The sequence below is a fragment of the Hippopotamus amphibius genome, chromosome 5 (genome assembly GCF_030028045.1).
Source record: "Hippopotamus amphibius kiboko isolate mHipAmp2 chromosome 5, mHipAmp2.hap2, whole genome shotgun sequence".
Classification (NCBI taxonomy): Eukaryota; Metazoa; Chordata; class Mammalia; order Artiodactyla; family Hippopotamidae; genus Hippopotamus; species Hippopotamus amphibius.
The window spans coordinates 8438024-8455207 of NC_080190.1; the positions used below are offsets into that span (position 1 = coordinate 8438024).

Consider the following 17184-nt stretch of genomic DNA (forward strand, 5'->3'; position numbering starts at 1 on the left):
CAAAGAAAAAGTTCATACTGGCAACTAAAAAATAATTAGAAATCAACGATAATGAGAACACTAAATGTCAAAATTTGTGGAGTATAGCAAAAAAAATAGTGCTCTCAGGAATTTGTACTTTTGAATGATTATATTCCAAAATAAGAAAAGCTGAACATCAACTAACTTAAGAAGCTAGCAAGAGAATAACAGAAGACACCCCTGAAATGTAGAAAGATTGTGATTAAAAGAGCAGAAATCAATGAAATGATAGAAAAAAACAAAAAACAAAAATAATTTGTCTGCAGAAAGAACTATCTGATAAAATTTAACAATCACTTACAATGATTTTTTCAGGGTGAGGAAAATGGTTTTAAAAGATATGAATTATAAAATGAAATATTTTTTTATTAATTTTTATTGGAGTAGAGTTGCTTTACAATATTGTGTTAAGTTTCTGCTGTACAGCGAAGTGAATCAGTTATACATATACATATATCCCCTCCTTTTTGGATTTCCCTCCTATTTAGGTCACCACAGAGCAATGAGTAGAGTTCCCTGTGCTATACAGTAGGTTCTCATTAGTCATCTATTTTATACATAGTTTCAATGGTGTATATATATCAATCTCAATCTCCCAATTCATCCCACCCCTCCTCCAGTTCATATAACTATGCTATAATGCCTTGCTAATTTATGGACATAGTGGATATGACTACATAAAGATTCCTATAGGGACTTCCCTGGTGGCACAGTGGTTAAGAATCCACCTGCCAATGCAGGGGACACGGGTTCGGTCCCTGGTCTGGGGAGATCCCACATGCCACGGAACAACTAAGCCCATGTGCCACAACTGCTGAGCCTGTGCTCTAGAGCCCATGAGCCATAACTACTGAGCTTGTGTGCCATAGCTACTGAAGCCTGTGAGCCTAGAGCCTGTGCTCTGCAATGAGAGAAGCCACAGAAATAAGAAGCCTGAGCTCCACAAGGAAGAGTAACCAGCCCCTACTCTCCGCAACTGGAGAAAGCCCGCGCACAGTAACGAAGACCAACACAGCCATAAATAAATAAATAAATACATACATATATAAATAAAATGTTTTAAAAAATTCCTTAAAAAAAAATTCTTATGGAGGTGATTATTCCCTTTCTTGAACCACCATGCCATTTTAGCCACATCTTTCTTATGAGTTTTTGGCACTTTTAAACTTGTAAAAGAGGTGTCTGTGATTAGTTTTACCTCCCTTGCTAGATTGTAGGCTGGTTGAGGGCGCATTATATATTTTTGAAACATTTTCTTCTAGCCCTGACTGCATCTAATGTACTTACCATGGAATTCACTAGATATCTAATTTTTTAAATAAAATTCTTGTAGCATTAAAAAAATGAACTCAATATCTTTGTAACAATAAAAGTAAGATACATATTTGGTAGAATGTCTGTAGTTCACCTAAGTTCAATCAGGGACTAGACAGACTGAAAACCAGTTGAGGAGATTAATCACAAGCAATGTATATCCCAACACTAAAAGACTGAATAAATATTTGATGAGTGAGTTGACGAACATTTTTTCCCTTACACATATCCCTTTGATATTTGTCTATGTGTATCTGTCTATCTACCTATTTATGCATCCTTCTATTATGATGTTTAAATGTTTTTTATTGTGGTAAAAGTCACATAATATGAAACGTGCTATTTTAAGCATATTTAACTGGACAGTTCAGTGGCACTAAGTACATTCACATTGGTGTGCAACCCTCACCATCATGCACCCAAGGGAGAAGGAACGTGTGCCTTGGCTACCAATCTCTGGGGCCGTGCCAGCAATATTAGGGTTCTGTGCCGCATATTGGGAGCAAAAAGGTATTCTCGCTCAATACTCAAAACTGCAGGAGAAGGACAAGCGGCAGGAGGGCACTGATCAGAGCAACAGATGAGGCCTCACGCCCAGGAAAGTTGAGGTGGTGTTTATTTCTGCTGCTACTTTCTTCTTTCCAGTCATTTTATGTGTGGGACATGTTCCTCCTAAGGCTGCATTTCATGCCTGTGGGTCTAGTTACTTACTGTCACCTGGGACAAAAACGCATGATAAAAGACTAATAAATTCAACTACATTAAGAAGAAAGAAAAAGAAAGAAAGAAAGGAAGGAAGGGAGGGAGAGAGAGAGAGAGAAAGAAAGAAAGGAAGGAAGGAAGGAAGGAAGGAAGGAAGGAAGGAAGGAAGGAAGGAAGGAAGGAAGGAAGAAAAAGGAAGAAAGCAAGCCTGTTCATCAAGAGTTTAAAAACTATTGGGTTAGCCAAAAAGTTCGTTTGGGTTTTGGCCAACCCAATATAATGAGAGAAGGTTAAAAACTGAGATGTTATTTGAAAATTATATTGGAAAAGAATTAGAATTTTTAAAAAGATAAAGAGTAACAAATGAAAAAAATAGAACAACTCAGTAGAAAAATGGGTAAAAGATACAAAGAGGCAGTTCATGGAGGAGGAAACATATGATTAATACACAGGAAAAGATGTCCAGCATTGCTAGTACTAAGGAAATGCAGATAAGAATATTTTACACCCATTGATTTGGCAAAATTAACCGTAGCCGAGAGTTGGAGAGGGTATGGGACAGTGGATCTCTTATTCATTGTGGGTGAGAGTGACTGTGGAAAATAATTGGATTATCTTGTAAAGTGGAATATGCATGTATCTATGACAGCAGCTACACTTCTGGTGATTTATGCAAGATAACTTTCAGCACAGGTGTACCAGAAAACAGCACAAGTTAAAAGCAACACTATTCATTACAGCAAAAAATGGAAAATTTCCTATATGCCCGTCATCAAAAGAATAGACAAATTAAATGATGAGATCTTCATATTGAAGTAAAAAAGACAACTATATAACTTTACAGAACACAGATTAGTCTTAGAAACATAAATTAAGAGGAAGAAATTACAGACAACAATAATCAGTATGGTTACTCCGCCTTTTTTTAAATCAAAAGAAAGCAAAACCAAGTAATATATTTTTAGGCATATGCATATGGAGTTAAACAAAAGAGAATCAGAATCATATCGTCTAGGGTATCATGGTTACCTCGGAGTGAGAAGCAGGAGGATGGAACAGAGGGAGTCACATGTGCCTGCAGAAATTGTCAATAAAAAGTGGTTCTTGGGCTGGATGGTGGGTTCACAGGTATTTATTGGATCACAATATAAGAGAAGAGGACCAAGTGTGGATCAATAATGATATCATATCATGAGGCCAGATGTGTTTAGGAATAAAAACAAAGCTTAATGAATCCTTTGAGTCACTTTCATTCCTTAATCAGTTTTCTTTACAGCATAGTTAAACCATTTCCATTGTTTATTTCTTTTCCATTATCATTTTTCCCCACTGGAATTATCTTCAGAGGGATTAGGTTATGATAAATATTTGATTCACTGATCAGTATTGACCATATCAAGCTTTCCAATTTTAGCTTCTAACATTGTCAGTTCCTTTTCTTTCTTCCCTCCTTTCTTCCTTCTTCCCTTCCCTTCCTTTCTTTTTTTCTCTTAACTTTTTAGCGTAAAAAAGGTAAGCATAGGAAATTAGAGAGCAAGCTGTAAAGGACCCCCGCCATGTACCCATCTCAGCTTCAACACACATCAATTCATGTTTCATCTACATCTTCAGCCACTTTCTCCTCCTCCCCAAGATTTTTGAAGCAAATCCCAGGTATGATATCGTTTCATTTGTAAATATTTCAGGAAATGTCTTTAAAAGGTCAGACTCTCTTTTAAAGCCGTAAATTAGTACCATTGTCATATCAAAATAAATTATTTCTTAATATTATAAAATATCCAATCAGTGTTCACATTTCTCCTATAATCATTCTCCATCTCTCTCTCTTGCAGTTTGTTTTAATTGGGATCCAACTAAAGCCCATTCGTTTTGATTGGTTTATAAGCCTTTAAAGCCTCCTTTAAACTGTACGTTTCTCCTGTATTACTTTCTCCATTTTTTCTTGTAATTGTGTTGTTATCTTGTAACAACTAGGTTATAAACAACTAGATTGTCTTCTAGCATTTTCCATTGTCTATGTGCTACAACTGTCTTCTTGTAATGTCATGTAACATATTCCTCTATGTTTCTTGTAAACTGGCAGTGAGATTCAGACCACTAGGCTAGGTAGAACAGGGAGGCGTTGGTAACCTACAGCCTGTGGACCATGTCCCACTCAGGCCTGTTTCTGTAAGTGGTGTTTTACTAGAACACAGCCATGTTCATTCATCTGTGTGTTGTCTGTTGTGCTTCCCTGCTACAACGGCAGAGTTGAGTAGTTGCTACAGGGACTGTATGGCCCTCAAAGTTTAAAATATTTCCTATCTGGCCCTTAATAGAAAAAGTCTGCCGACCCCTGAAATAGAGGCTTGGTCACGTTCAAGGCTGATGGTTTTTTTAGGTGTGTGTTCTTTCATCGGGAGATTTATTTATGTTTGGTTTCTCTCTCTTTGTAACTGTTGATGAACATTAATTCATTGACTGACCCATTAATTCAGTGAAGTTGCAGAATGTTGATACTCTTATTCTGTCATTCCTCCTTTGTGCACTAACTGGAATATTCCTACAAAAAGAAACGTCTCTGGATTTCTCCTTTTTTTTTTAATCTGTTATTTACACGATGGCCAGTTTTCCCGGGACAGATTTTGAAACTCTAAATTCTGCTCAGATGATTCCATAAAATGATTGCGTTTTCAACTATATCCCTGTTTGGAAAGCGAGGGAGAGAGCAGTTTCCTTCTTATTTTATTTCTCAAATGTGTTTAAATTGGGAATGTACACAGGTGGCGGTGGAGACCAGGGCAGTCATAACCTGGATGGAAAAAATCCCCTTCGTCCTGGGAGGCAACCTGCAAGGGGGGGAGTTGGTGGTGGCCTACCCCTACGACATGGTGAGGTCCATGTGGAAGACGCAGGAGCACACCCCCACGCCCGACGACCACGTGTTCCGCTGGCTGGCCTATTCCTACGCCTCCACTCACCGCCTCATGACGGATGCCAGGAGGAGGGTGTGCCACACGGAAGACTTCCAGAAAGAGGATGGGACTGTCAATGGGGCTTCCTGGCACACTGTGGCCGGAAGTAAGTCTGCTGGTCCTGCTGTTGTCATGGGGCCCGATGACAGTGAACTGACGGCTGGACCAGGAGGGACCCTGCGGACCATCTCCTGCCCAGCCTTCTTTTATCACTGTTACCAGCATAACAGCTACTGCAGTTAACCATTGACAAGGAGCCAGGACTCTGCGTAGATTCCTCTTTCATCCTCACAATAGTCTTTGACGGGGGTCTGGCTTGCTCCCCATTTTATAAATGAGATAAGTGGGACTTGGAGATGGGGAGGGATCTGTCCAAGCTCCCAAGGAGCAGACCTGGGGTCTGTTTAACTTTGTGGTCTGCTTTTAGTCACTGAGCCATTTGGATGTTACAAGGTCAGAGATGGTAAACATAGACTTAGGGGAAATAACGGACCAAAAAGCAAACCCAGCAAAGGGGTAGAGAGCACACTGGTGCTGGTGCTGGAGCCAGGGCTCTGTACCCAGAGCAGCTCCCATTGTGGGAGATGTCGTACTGTCAGCTCTTGGAGGGGGTGGGATGTTGATCCCATGCTCAAGAATTTTTCCAAATCTTCTGTTTCCTGGAGGCCTCCCAGTCACACCAGGGCATCTGGTCAAAGTCTCATTGTTGTGATGTGGGGAATGTGAGGATATGAGATACTGTCCCCAGTATCCACTTAGGACAGAGAGGCTTCCAGCAGAGACTTCAGGAATCCCTTCACAGCAGCCAGAGGACCCTGTGGTCCAAGTTTCAGGGTAAGCCCTGTGTTTCCTGTGTCAGGGCTGCTCCTGGCCTAGGGCTCTGGGATGAGTATAGGGTTGAGGATGTCACATTCCCTAAGGTCCCTCTCCATTGGGATGGCAAGACTCCAAACATAACATCCATTTCTGATTTTCTTGACTTTGTGAAGGTTGGTCAAACCACTGAGGAATTTGAAAAACATCCCATGTCAAATAGACCTGGGTTCAAATTCTAGTTCATCACTTAAATGCTGTGGGACTCTGGGCAAGTTACTCTACCTCTCTGAATCCCCATATTTTCCATTTGTACAATGGGCTTGTTGATGATGATGATGATGCTGATCCCTCTAGGGCTGTTTGAGGGTTACGTAGGTGGTGGATGTGTGTGTTCTGTGTCTTGCATGTCAGAAACACTCAGTCTTAAGTTCCCACCCCCACCCTCCCCCCTCTTCCAGTAGCATGCTCACCATGAAAGCTCTTTTATGAGCATATGCTTGATTTCTATGTTGCTGTACTAATTACCTTCAATATTATTTTCCTTTGCTAGAGATTCAGGCTTCACATACTTTGGAGGTATATTTCCACTCTGGGGAGAAAAAATTAAAAAGAAGTAGATATGTTTGTTCCCGTGGCCATTTTAAAACATATGCGGAAAGCCTGCCGTTTCTTTCTTAGTTACACACCAAGCAGGGGTGTTTTATTTCTCTATATCAGGGTTTTGCTCTGTTCACAGTAAAAAAAAAAAAAATGCAAATCCCTATCAAGAAAATGCCCTAATAGCGAAACGCACGCTTGTTTTTTCACTTCTAGCTCTAAACCCCCCCAATAATCTTTACCTCAAGTATCTGTTTAGTTTTTACGGCTGCTGTGACTAAATTGGGTTCAGACACTGCGGGGTTTGCCAGCAGCGGGTCAATAGCAACGTTTTGAAAAGTCGGCTGCCACCCCGCTAATCACATCGGCAGCATTGGTTTCTATCAATTATATTTTCCATTATTTCGGGGACTTTTGTGGCAGAACCACATGGTGGCTCGAGCCTTTTTAATCATTCTTCCTACAGGCGGTGTGATGAAGTCTGTAGATTCATTCCTGTGTAGACTAATGAGATGCGATTTCTAACTTCCTCCCCTCCCCCCGCTCCCTCCGCTCCTTCTTTGTGTTGGGGTCTTGCTCGCTCATTAGCTGTGCCCCACAGACCCTCGTTAGTGGGGAGTGGGCAGCAGGGAGCAGGGCCCAGTCTCACTCAACAGGCGCATCATTTGCAGCATGTGCGTTTCAGCTCCAAAGGGACGTGAAACCTGTGTGTCGGCTGCCGTCCGGCGTCCTCTCCCCCACGAGGAGGGCAGATGTTGTGACAGCATTGGACACGCAGACCTTTAAGGGATGCGTGGCCCGTGTTCCATACTGAGGCTGTGACAAGGGCAGGATTCCAGGCCCAGAGAGGACACAAAGGCAGTCTCGCCGTCCCCAGCTGGGACCCGAGGCTTGGGAAGAGCTATGTGGGTCACCACACACCTCCTGCCCACGTGTTTCGCTTTTGAAGCCGTTTCCTACCAAGGATTCTCAGCTGCATGACACTCAGTGAAGGGCTGAAATTCGGTGTTAACGATAGCCTGGCGCAAGCTCTTCCACCCGTCTCCTGGTGTCTCATCCTTTTGCCAATTCTTCTAGTGCTTCTGGTGCTTCTGAAGACACACACTTATTGCAAGATGGCAGCCCCTCTCCAGAGCTTTAAACATCACATTTATTTATTTCAGTACTAACAAGGCCTGAAATGTTGGGATAATGTGAGCTGTGTGTGTGTGGAGTCCAGCCCTCTGGGGAGGGCTTCCCCACACTGTCTGTGATTCCACGCCTCAGCTTCCACGGAACGAGTTGAACCTGCCTTTTGACCAACCTTCTTCAGCCAGACCAGGCCCTGTGAGGGAGTTTTCCATTCACTTGACAGCATCCCACCCCTTTTATCCCACTGCTGTCACTGTCCTTGTTTGATCACAGATGTGATCAAAGGCCCATGGTTGCTGGCCTGTGAGTGGGTCGAATCTGGAATCGGGTAGTGAGAGTGGCCGTGTGTTTTGTACCATTTTGTCTGTGGCTTTATCGATTAAGCAGCAGATTGATACAGAATTACTCTTGGCACCCAAATCTGTGATTTTTAAACAGACTTTTGTGCTGAGGAATGCATCCCTAGGCCCTCCGAGGAGGGAGGAAAGACGGGATGGGTGAGCACCGAGGCTGGCTGAAGCGCAGGAGGACCTGCTTTTTTCCCCACGCAACAGAGAAACCAGCCCAGCTGACTCCCCCTGTCTGTGGCCCTGACCCTCAGAGCCCAGGGAGGGCTTGTTGGAAGCACCTTCTGCTGGGGGAGTCCCCCTGGCTGGCCCACGGAGCATAGCAGCACTGTGTTCTTGCTAATCACCCTGTTTCCCCAAAACAAAAATTTTGGAAACAGACCCCGTGAACTTTATGCCTTCTGACCTTCATTTGTTCATTTTGCAAATATTGAGTACTTTAGTGTGGATTGAATGGGACCCCCAAAAGATATGTCCACTACCCAATCTCTGGAACCTGTGCGTGTGACCTTATTTGGAAAATGGGTCTCTGTAGGTGTCATTGTTAAGGATCTCAACATGAGGTCATCGTGGGTTTAGGACCCAGATGGACCCTAGAATTGGTAACAGATATCCTTATAAGGGACAGAAGAGAAGACACAGACACTGGGGAGAAGAACCTGGGAAGACAGAGGTAGAGATGGGAGTGACACGGCCAGAAGCCAAGGACTGCCTGGGGTCCCCAGAAGCTGCAAGAAACAAGGAGGAGCCTTTGGAGGGAGTGTGGCCTTGCCCACACCTTGATTTTGGACTCCTGGCCTCTAGAACTATCCTCTGGAGATAATTTTCTGTTGTTTTAGACCACCCAGTTGGTGGTCCTTTGTAACAGCAGCCCTAAGAGGCTAATATAGGGACCAGGTCCTGTTGTAGCTATGTCTGGATGCACGAGGCTGTCTGCTTTCCAGCTGGGTGGTGAGGGCATTTGCACTTCAGTCCCCAAACAGTGAGAAGCAAGGGCTGGGCGGACGTTACACACACCTGGGTTCAAACCCTGACTCTGTCCAGACGCTTGCTTCTGGATACATTCCTTAATGCATTCCTGAACCATTCTCTGCCTCAATTCTCTTATTTGTAAAATTGGGCTACGCTCCCTACCTCTGCTGGTTTGTGATGAAGAGTAAGTGAGCTTGGATGCAGAGCACTAAGGATGGCTTCTGGCTTTTGTGAGACATTTGGTAGATGGTGGGATGGATATCTATGTGTATAAACTAGAATCAACAACTACAGTTTTTATTCTATAGTCATAGAGCTGGAGCTGAGAGCAGCAGAAATATTGAGCTAAATTTAAACTCTAAAAATCTGTACTATTAATTAATGATACCTTAAAAAATAAAAAAGAACAAAAAGAAAACAAGAGAAAAAAGAATTTTAAAAAACAAAAAAAATCTTCATCCTAAAAATAGTATTAAACTGAGTTTAATAAAATGAAAGTAATTTTATCTAAAAAGCACTTATTTCCATCCTCCTTTTGTCAAAGATGTTCTGCACATGAGTGTCTTCCCCACAAACTGTTCCGGCTGCATCTCTCTCTCTCTCTCTCTCAGTCCCTCATTCTGTCCCATCAGTTGCTCTAATTAATTATATGTCTAGATAGATAATTGATACATCCTTGTTCAAACAAAGTCCTCTGAATCATGTACTGGAACATTCTTGCTGTCTCCCAGTGCCGCTTGAGCACCGTTCAGTTAAAATGTTGTCTGGTTGGCTTGGCAGGTCTCAACGATTTCAGCTACCTTCACACAAACTGCTTCGAGCTGTCCATCTACGTGGGCTGCGATAAATACCCGCACGAGAGCGAGCTGCCCGAGGAGTGGGAGAATAATCGGGAATCCTTAATAGTGTTCATGGAGCAGGTATGACGTGGGCACCTGGCTGTGATGGGGGCTAACCAGGGAACGAAGCCCTTTAGATGGCCAGAAGCCTGAGCTCAAACTAGTGCTTCCGATGGTGGCCGTCATCCTGGGCTGGCAACTACAGTGTTGGAAGGAACTGTTGTCTGTGAGCTCTACGTCCATGTCAGTTGCTCCCACTGGTTCCTGGTGAGTGAGACTACTTCCGGGCTTCTAGGATGCTGCTCCGTGGGGAGGGGGTGATTTGTGTGCAGCCAGCGTGCCCAGGCCCCTTGTATTAGTCTGCTAGGGCTGCATAACAAAATACACAGGCTGAGGAACTTCAGCAACAGAAATTACGGTTCTGGAGGTTAGAAGTCCAAAATTAAAATGTCAGCAGGTTGGTTTCACTCTGAGGCCTCTTTCCTTGGCTTGCAGACAGCCACCTCCTCACTGTGTCCTCATGTGGTCTTTACTCTGTGTGCGTACACTCCTAGTGTCCCTGGGTGTCCAAATTTCCTCTTCTTATAAGGACCCCAGTCAGATTATAAGGCCCACTCTTAAGGCTCACTTTTAACTTACTCAGCTCTTTAAAGATGCTATCTCCAAATACAGTCACATTCTAAGGCACTGGGGGTAAGGACTTCAACATATGGATTTGTGGGGGACACAGTTCAGTCCATAACAGTTCTGAGGCTGAAGAGTCACTGCTGCAGGTGTCTGGTGTCGCCTGGGAACAGTTCTAGCAAGTGCCTGCCGAGGTTCTCCTTGTAGCTGGTGAGGAAGCCCTGCCATGTATTCTAGGACCCTCGCACACCTTCCTTTCCTCCTGCTCTCAAGGACATGCCTGTCTTGTAACATTGAGCAAATTGGTTCTAGTTTGATACTAAAACTAATCAAATAACATCCATTTCCCCACAAGGAATAGACTCACAGTAACCAGAGAAATAAAAATGAACTTGGAACTTCATATGACTCTACAGTGGGAGGTTGCCCTTCTTCCATGGTTTCTCGTAGATGAGTCAGAAGAAGCACTCAGCCAAGGGCTTGAGCTGCCAGCTTTCTGGTACCTGCACCTCCACATGGTGGCAGAGGTCGGCACTGGGATTTAGCATCCAAGTCTGATCCGTGAGGGTCCTAGGAGGGTCAGTGCAGCCCACAGGGCACTTTCCTGGCACGGAAGGGTGTGAACCTGTTCTGCCCACCTGGGAAGCCATGAGCACACTTTCCATCCCCACTCTGGAATTTTGTAAGGGAAAGCTCTTTTCTTCATTTCATATATGCAGAGAGAAGACCCTAGTCATTCTAATGAGATGATCCCAGTTTAGCCAAATAGCTTCCTATGGCTAAAATGCCCAGGCATAGCAATGTGTGTGAAGAATGTCATTGGAAACAATGGTATGTCACTTTGGATCTTCAGATGGGGAAACTGAGGCATGAGGTTCAGAGTTGGGGTGTGTCATGTGACAGCCATCAGTGGAAGGGCCCTGTGGACTGAGTTGTACTTTACAGGAATGCTTTTGAGTCTTTTCTCTCCTCTTTGACTCTTAAGTCACTAAGTCTATGTATTAAGTCTGTACAGTCCAGGAAAGTCAAAGTCAATGTGACCATAAAAATTAAATCCCACTTTTACTGGGTGTGTTTTTTATGAACCATCTCCGATCCTAATATTTTCTAAACCTCTGGAATATTTTAATTCCAGTGGAAGACTTTCCAGTAGATGGACCAAAAGAAATACAGAAATTTACACACCAAATCCACTCAGAGCTGGGGAGGTTTCGAGCCAGACATGGCTTTGTGGGGGTTCTTGGTGGCCCTGGGCTGGCGTTAGGTTTATAATCCTCTTTGCTGTGCTGGTTGGTTGCTGAGCTCATCAGTTTCTCCTCATGTTTGCCGAGCAGGTTCATCGGGGCATCAAAGGCCTGGTGAGGGATTTGCATGGAAAAGGAATTCCAAATGCTGTTATCTCTGTAGAAGGCGTTAATCATGACATCCGAACAGGTAACTACGAATGCATGTGAACTATTTCTCAAGAGGAAATATCCATCTTCTTGAAGTGTTTTACTTGAGTTAAAACCCCAAGTTGAGGCCCAGAAACTTCTTCCTCAGACCTGTATTATTGTCTTTTTCCTTTAACTTTCCATGGAGACCCTAGAAAGCAAGGTGTTGAGCCTGTGCTTTCTGGCTTCTCTCTGTGCCTTAATCAGGCGGAAACCTGAGGCTCAAAGAGGTCAGAGGACCCACTGAAGGTTCAGGAGGCGGGCGGGGCTTGGGTTCAGCTGTCCCAGCAGATGCCTGCTGTTTCCCTGCTCGCTCCAGAGCTCCCGCGCTGGCCGGAGGCAGACACCGAGCATCTGCGCAAGGACTGCCTTATTCTTTACCCATGAGAAAGTAATATGAAAACAAGCTCAGGCTTTCCCTTGTGCCCCAGGGCTCTCATCACCTGGGATGGCACTTGGCATATTTGGGGGCAAATGAGAAACGGCGACCTTGACTTTGATGGATGGTGCTTGAGGCACGATGCAGGGACAGATGCACGTGGAAGAGAATTGGTTGGATGCTTAAGTCAGATCGTCAGCAAGAGTTCTGCTGGAGATGGCATGCCCATAGACACGTTTAAACGTACACACGGAGGTTTTCCTACGCTGGGGGCGACTTCAGGGAGTGCTGCATCAGTGAGGCAGACAGTCTGCTTTGCTGTCAGCTGCAGTGAGCAGGGCCCTAGGTCCTGCACTGGTTTCCAGTGGTTGCCATGACAAATGACCACAGACTGTATGGCTTAAAGAAACAGAAATTTATTATCTCGCAGTTATGGAGTCTGGGAGACTGAAGTCAAGGTGTTGGCAGGACCGTGCTCCCTGGAGCGCACAGGAAGGATCCCTCCTTGGCTCTTCCAGCTCCGGTGGCTTCAGGCGGCTCTGAGCTTCCTGGCTGTGTCACTCCAGTCTCTGCCTCATTTCCCCCGGCTCCTCCTCTTCTTTCTCTTATGAGGACACTTGCCATTGGATTTAGGACCCAGCCACATAATCCAGGATGATCTCATCTCGAGATCCTTAATTCCGTCTGCAAAGATCCTTTTTCCGTAGAAGGTTAATTCATAGGTCCTGGGTAGTAGGATGTGGGCCATTGGGGTTGGGAGGCGTGGGGCGGGGGAGGGGCAGGGCATCATTCAACCCAGGGCAGGTCCCCTCCAGGTGTAGCAAACAGACTCAGTATCAGCAAGCGGAAGGAGATTGTGATTGCTGTAAAAAGACCCCTTCAGCCCGCAGACACACTTGAACTGGGAGAAACAAGTCTGGACACTGACTTGGCCTGACCTGTGCCTGGTGATCTAAGAGCCTGCACTGTACAGGGGCGGCCAGCCACCCTGGTCATTATGTGGCGTTTCCCAGATGCACAGTGAGAGGCTGAGCTGGGATTGAGTCAAGGGCTTGAGACTCTCCATGCAGTGCCCCTTCCCTTGTTCCATGCTGTTCCTCCTGAAGGAGTGAAGGTACCCTTTCCCCGACAGCTGGTCACATCCATGAAGACACCCTGTCCTCCCCCAATGATGCCATTTGTCCTGCGAGGAAGCAGTAGCTCTGGACATTAGGATGGGGGAGGCTGGGATTCAGCCCTGGCCCAGGTATTCTTCAGTGCCAGGCTGCCTGCTCTCGTGCCTGGCAGAGAAGGACAATTATTATGTAAATGGATGAAGTGCATGTAAAACGCCACAAAACAGTAGCCTGTGATGTGATGCCCTGGATCACCTTCTTTCAAGGTCGGCGCCTGTTTCTTCAAGCAGCTGTATTCCCTGAGCATCCGCTTGTTCTCCAGGATCTTACAGCCACGGACCACAAGGCCGCTTACTGGGTAGCGTGGCATTTGGTACATAGTAGCCCCCCATAGGCAGGCATACATTGATCCCTTCATTCATTCACTTATTCAGTCATTAATTCAACAAATGCAGATTGTAAACTTGTTATGGACCAGACGTGTGAGGTGCAGATCATCATTATGGATGAAATGGACTCTTTGATCTGGTTCTGCAGAGCCCTTGTATTTTAAACATTATTAATGAGCGCCTGTAAAAGAGTGATTGGTAAAAGAGCCTGGAACATTCCTTGGATGGTTAGTGTCTTGTAGGCAGTGTGAAAAAATGAGCGTTTTAAACGGAGCGGGAGATAAAATGTCCCCGGGGCCCCACAAGCCAGCAGAGAGAGCTTTGCCTAATGAGCTCAGAATTTCAAGGCCCTGTAATCAAGGAGACAGTTTTGATGAGCTAATGGGAAATGCAGCTCCCTCTCTCTTTATTCCCCCCCAAATAATCTCCCAGAGCGTTTTCATCACAGAGGAATCTTGTGTGTCACGGATGGTTCTTTATTGTGTTGGTTTCGGGGTCCTTCAGTGCTCCACATAAGCTTTGATTTTTGTCTGAGGCTTATGTGATCTGACAAGTTTTATTCCAGGAGGGATTTTGCATAAAGTAAACAGGGGTATTAAATGGAATTCCACAGGGAGAGAAGCTAGTAAGGATGCTTTCTAAATGCATGTAACTATGTTGGCCCAAGCCTGGCTCAAAATGGCACGCGACTGTCCTTTGTTTGGGGGACACTGACCCAACCCTGCTAGTGTGCGGCCACCTGTTAGGGCCTGGGTCGTTCCTTCTGTCCACTGATGCCGGGCGGTGCCAGCTGGGGGCCAGCCTCCCCCTGCACCTCACAGGACCCTCACCCCTGAACACACACCGGACAGGGCCCCCCAATATGATAAGAAGGAGGCTGGCATGGCCAAGGCAAGTAGATAGGGAAGGGGGTGAGGAGAGAGCCTTCTGCCTTTGCGGGGAGAAAAAGAATCATAAAGCCGTCTTCTAAGCATGACGTTGACTCAGTAGCGCTGACAAGCGCGGGCTAACTATGGATTTCTTTCACTCCTTCGGGATCCCTGAGCACCTCCCTTGGTGAGAACCTGGGCTGCCCCTTCCCTGGGGTGTTTCAGACTGGCCTCATGTGCCCTCGAGGTGGGTGCTCCCACTGAGAGGTCTTACCTCCCGCGGGTCAGGCAGCTCTTGGCAGGTGGCCAGCTCTTGGCCTTAGCGAATCCACTCCTGTGTCTGTGGGGAGAAAGTATCCACAGTCCTTGAGGCTTAATATGTACAACTTCTCATGTTAATAGGACATTTGGATCCATGTTTGTTTGTCTTCTTGCCACTCGGTCCAGCTGGCCTTCATTGAGGACGCACCTCTGAAACACACGGTTAAATGGCGAAGAGTAAGCTGCAGGTCTTAAGGTGCCCACAGCTTAACACGGGGCCAAGACAGGACAGCGAGGCCTGGAGGGTGCAGGGGTGGCCCTAGCAGGTGTGCCCATGAGCTGGGAGCCTGGAGAGATGTCTCAGAGGGTGTCTGCCCCAAGAGGCTCGGGCCATCGGATTGCAGGACGAAGACGACTGGACGTGGCTCTCGGCTTCTGGAAAGCCACCAAGGGACATTTTATTTAGTTGAGAACCTTGCATTTTCACTGAAGGAAGACACAGGGCGCAGTGCTGAGAAAGACAGGGAGCCGTCTGCCTGTGTTGTGTGCCCGGGGCTCTCGTGTTGAGGCCTATTGACCAGGTAGCAGGCTGTGTGGATGTGTGGGAACAACTGCCTGCATATTTCATTTTTCATGACATCTTGAGCTCTTGTGAGCTCAGCACAATTGCATGGGGCGTCTCAGATAAGTAAAGACAGGGATGTGAATTTAAACACGGTACTTCAGGGTGTTATAAACGTGTATATGGAAGATAAATATTCTCACACACACAGAGTTCTCTTCCATCCCTTAGAGGACTTCAGGGCTCATTCAAATGAATAAACCTTGCCCAGGCCTATGTAGCACTTCACCAAATCCAGCCTTGTCTCTTTAGACCTGGCAGGACAGACCGTCATAAGAGAAAAAACAAACCTGGCCCTGGAAGACCAGCTAATCACTGGCTGTGTGACCTTGTGCGGGACGTGACACTTCCCTGGGCCCCCAATTACTTATGTAGGAAACGTGATCATCATACAACCTACACCAGAGCTTGGCTTGGAGGGTTCAGTGGATCGGTGCCTGCCTTGTCCTTCCATGTGCCACGTGGGAGTTGATGTCTCTTTCTGTCTTGAAGCCTCCTTAATGTCAGGGGTCCAAGTGATCTCAGCAGGCGTAGGCCCCCTGGGGAGGAATACCTTGGCCTAGAACCCCACTTTATGCAACAAGGATCTAGCCTTGAGCTAAGGATGGACACGGGTCCAGTTAGGTGCCTGTTGGGTGCCTGACCAGTGATGTAACCGGGGTGGGGGGAGGGGCAGGGGGCTCTGCCTGCAACGTCCTCATGTACCTGCTCCTGTAGCTCCATTTCTTCATGGAAGACCATGGAATGAGGTGCAGACACTGGGGCCTCTTCCCCGGTTATTTGCAGCCCTTTCCTTCTCTTTTTCAGAAGAGAAGAGCCCCCACCCCTATATTACTATTCTATATTTTTAGCCATGCTAAAGGAAGCCAGGAAGCCAGGCACAGATGGCTTTTCAAAATGGCTTTCTGTGGTGAGGGCATGCTGTTTAGAAGAGAAGTTAAGGAAACTCTCCCATTTACCCTTGCAACAAAAAGAATAAAATACCTAGGAATAAACCTGCTTAAGGAGGCAAAAGACCTGTATGCAGAAAACTATAAGACGCTGATGAAAGAAATCAAAGATGATACAAACAGATGGAGACACATACCATGTTCTTGGATTGGAAGAATCAACATTGTGAAAATGACTATACTACCCAAAACAATTTACAGATTCAACGCAATCCTTATCAAATTACCAACGGCATTTTTCACAGAACTAGAACAAGAAATCTTACGATTTGTATGGAAACGCAAAAGACCCCGGATAGCCAAAGCAATCTTGAGAAGGAAAGACGGAGTTGGTGGAATTAGGCTTCCTAACTTCAAACTATACTACAAGGCCACAGTGATCAAGACAGTATGGTACTGGCACAAAAATAGAAAGGAAGATCAATGGAACAGAATAGAGAACTCAGAGGTAAACCCAAGCACGTATGGGCAGCTTATCTTTGACAAAGGAGGCATGAATATACAATGGAAAAAAGCCTCTTCCATAAGTGGTGCTGGGAAAATTGGACAGCTACATGGAAAAGAATGAAATTAGAACACTTCCTAACACCATACACAAAAATAAACTCCAAATGGATTAAAGACCTACATGTAAGGCCAGACACTATAAAACTCCTAGAGGGAAACATAGGCAGAACAGTCTATGACGTACATCAAAGCAAGATCCTTTTTGACCCACCTCCTAGAATAATGGAAATAAAATCAAGAATAAACAGTGGGACCTAATGAAACTTAAAAGCTTTTACACAGTGAAAGAAACCATAAACAAGACAAGAAGACAACCTTCAGAGTGGGAGAAAATACTTGCCA

At 45.4% G+C, this 17184-nt stretch overlaps 1 protein-coding gene across 1 annotated transcript in view; it reads left to right on the plus strand.

Annotated features, from left to right (window-relative positions):
• Positions 1–17184, plus strand: part of CPXM2 (carboxypeptidase X, M14 family member 2) — a 125994-nt gene that overhangs the window by 106074 nt on the left and 2736 nt on the right. The window contains exons 11-13 of the mRNA XM_057737399.1: positions 4800–5097; positions 9635–9774; positions 11652–11751. Coding sequence (XP_057593382.1) covers positions 4800–5097; positions 9635–9774; positions 11652–11751 — 538 coding nt within the window. The remainder of the gene's footprint in view (positions 1–4799; positions 5098–9634; positions 9775–11651; positions 11752–17184) is intronic.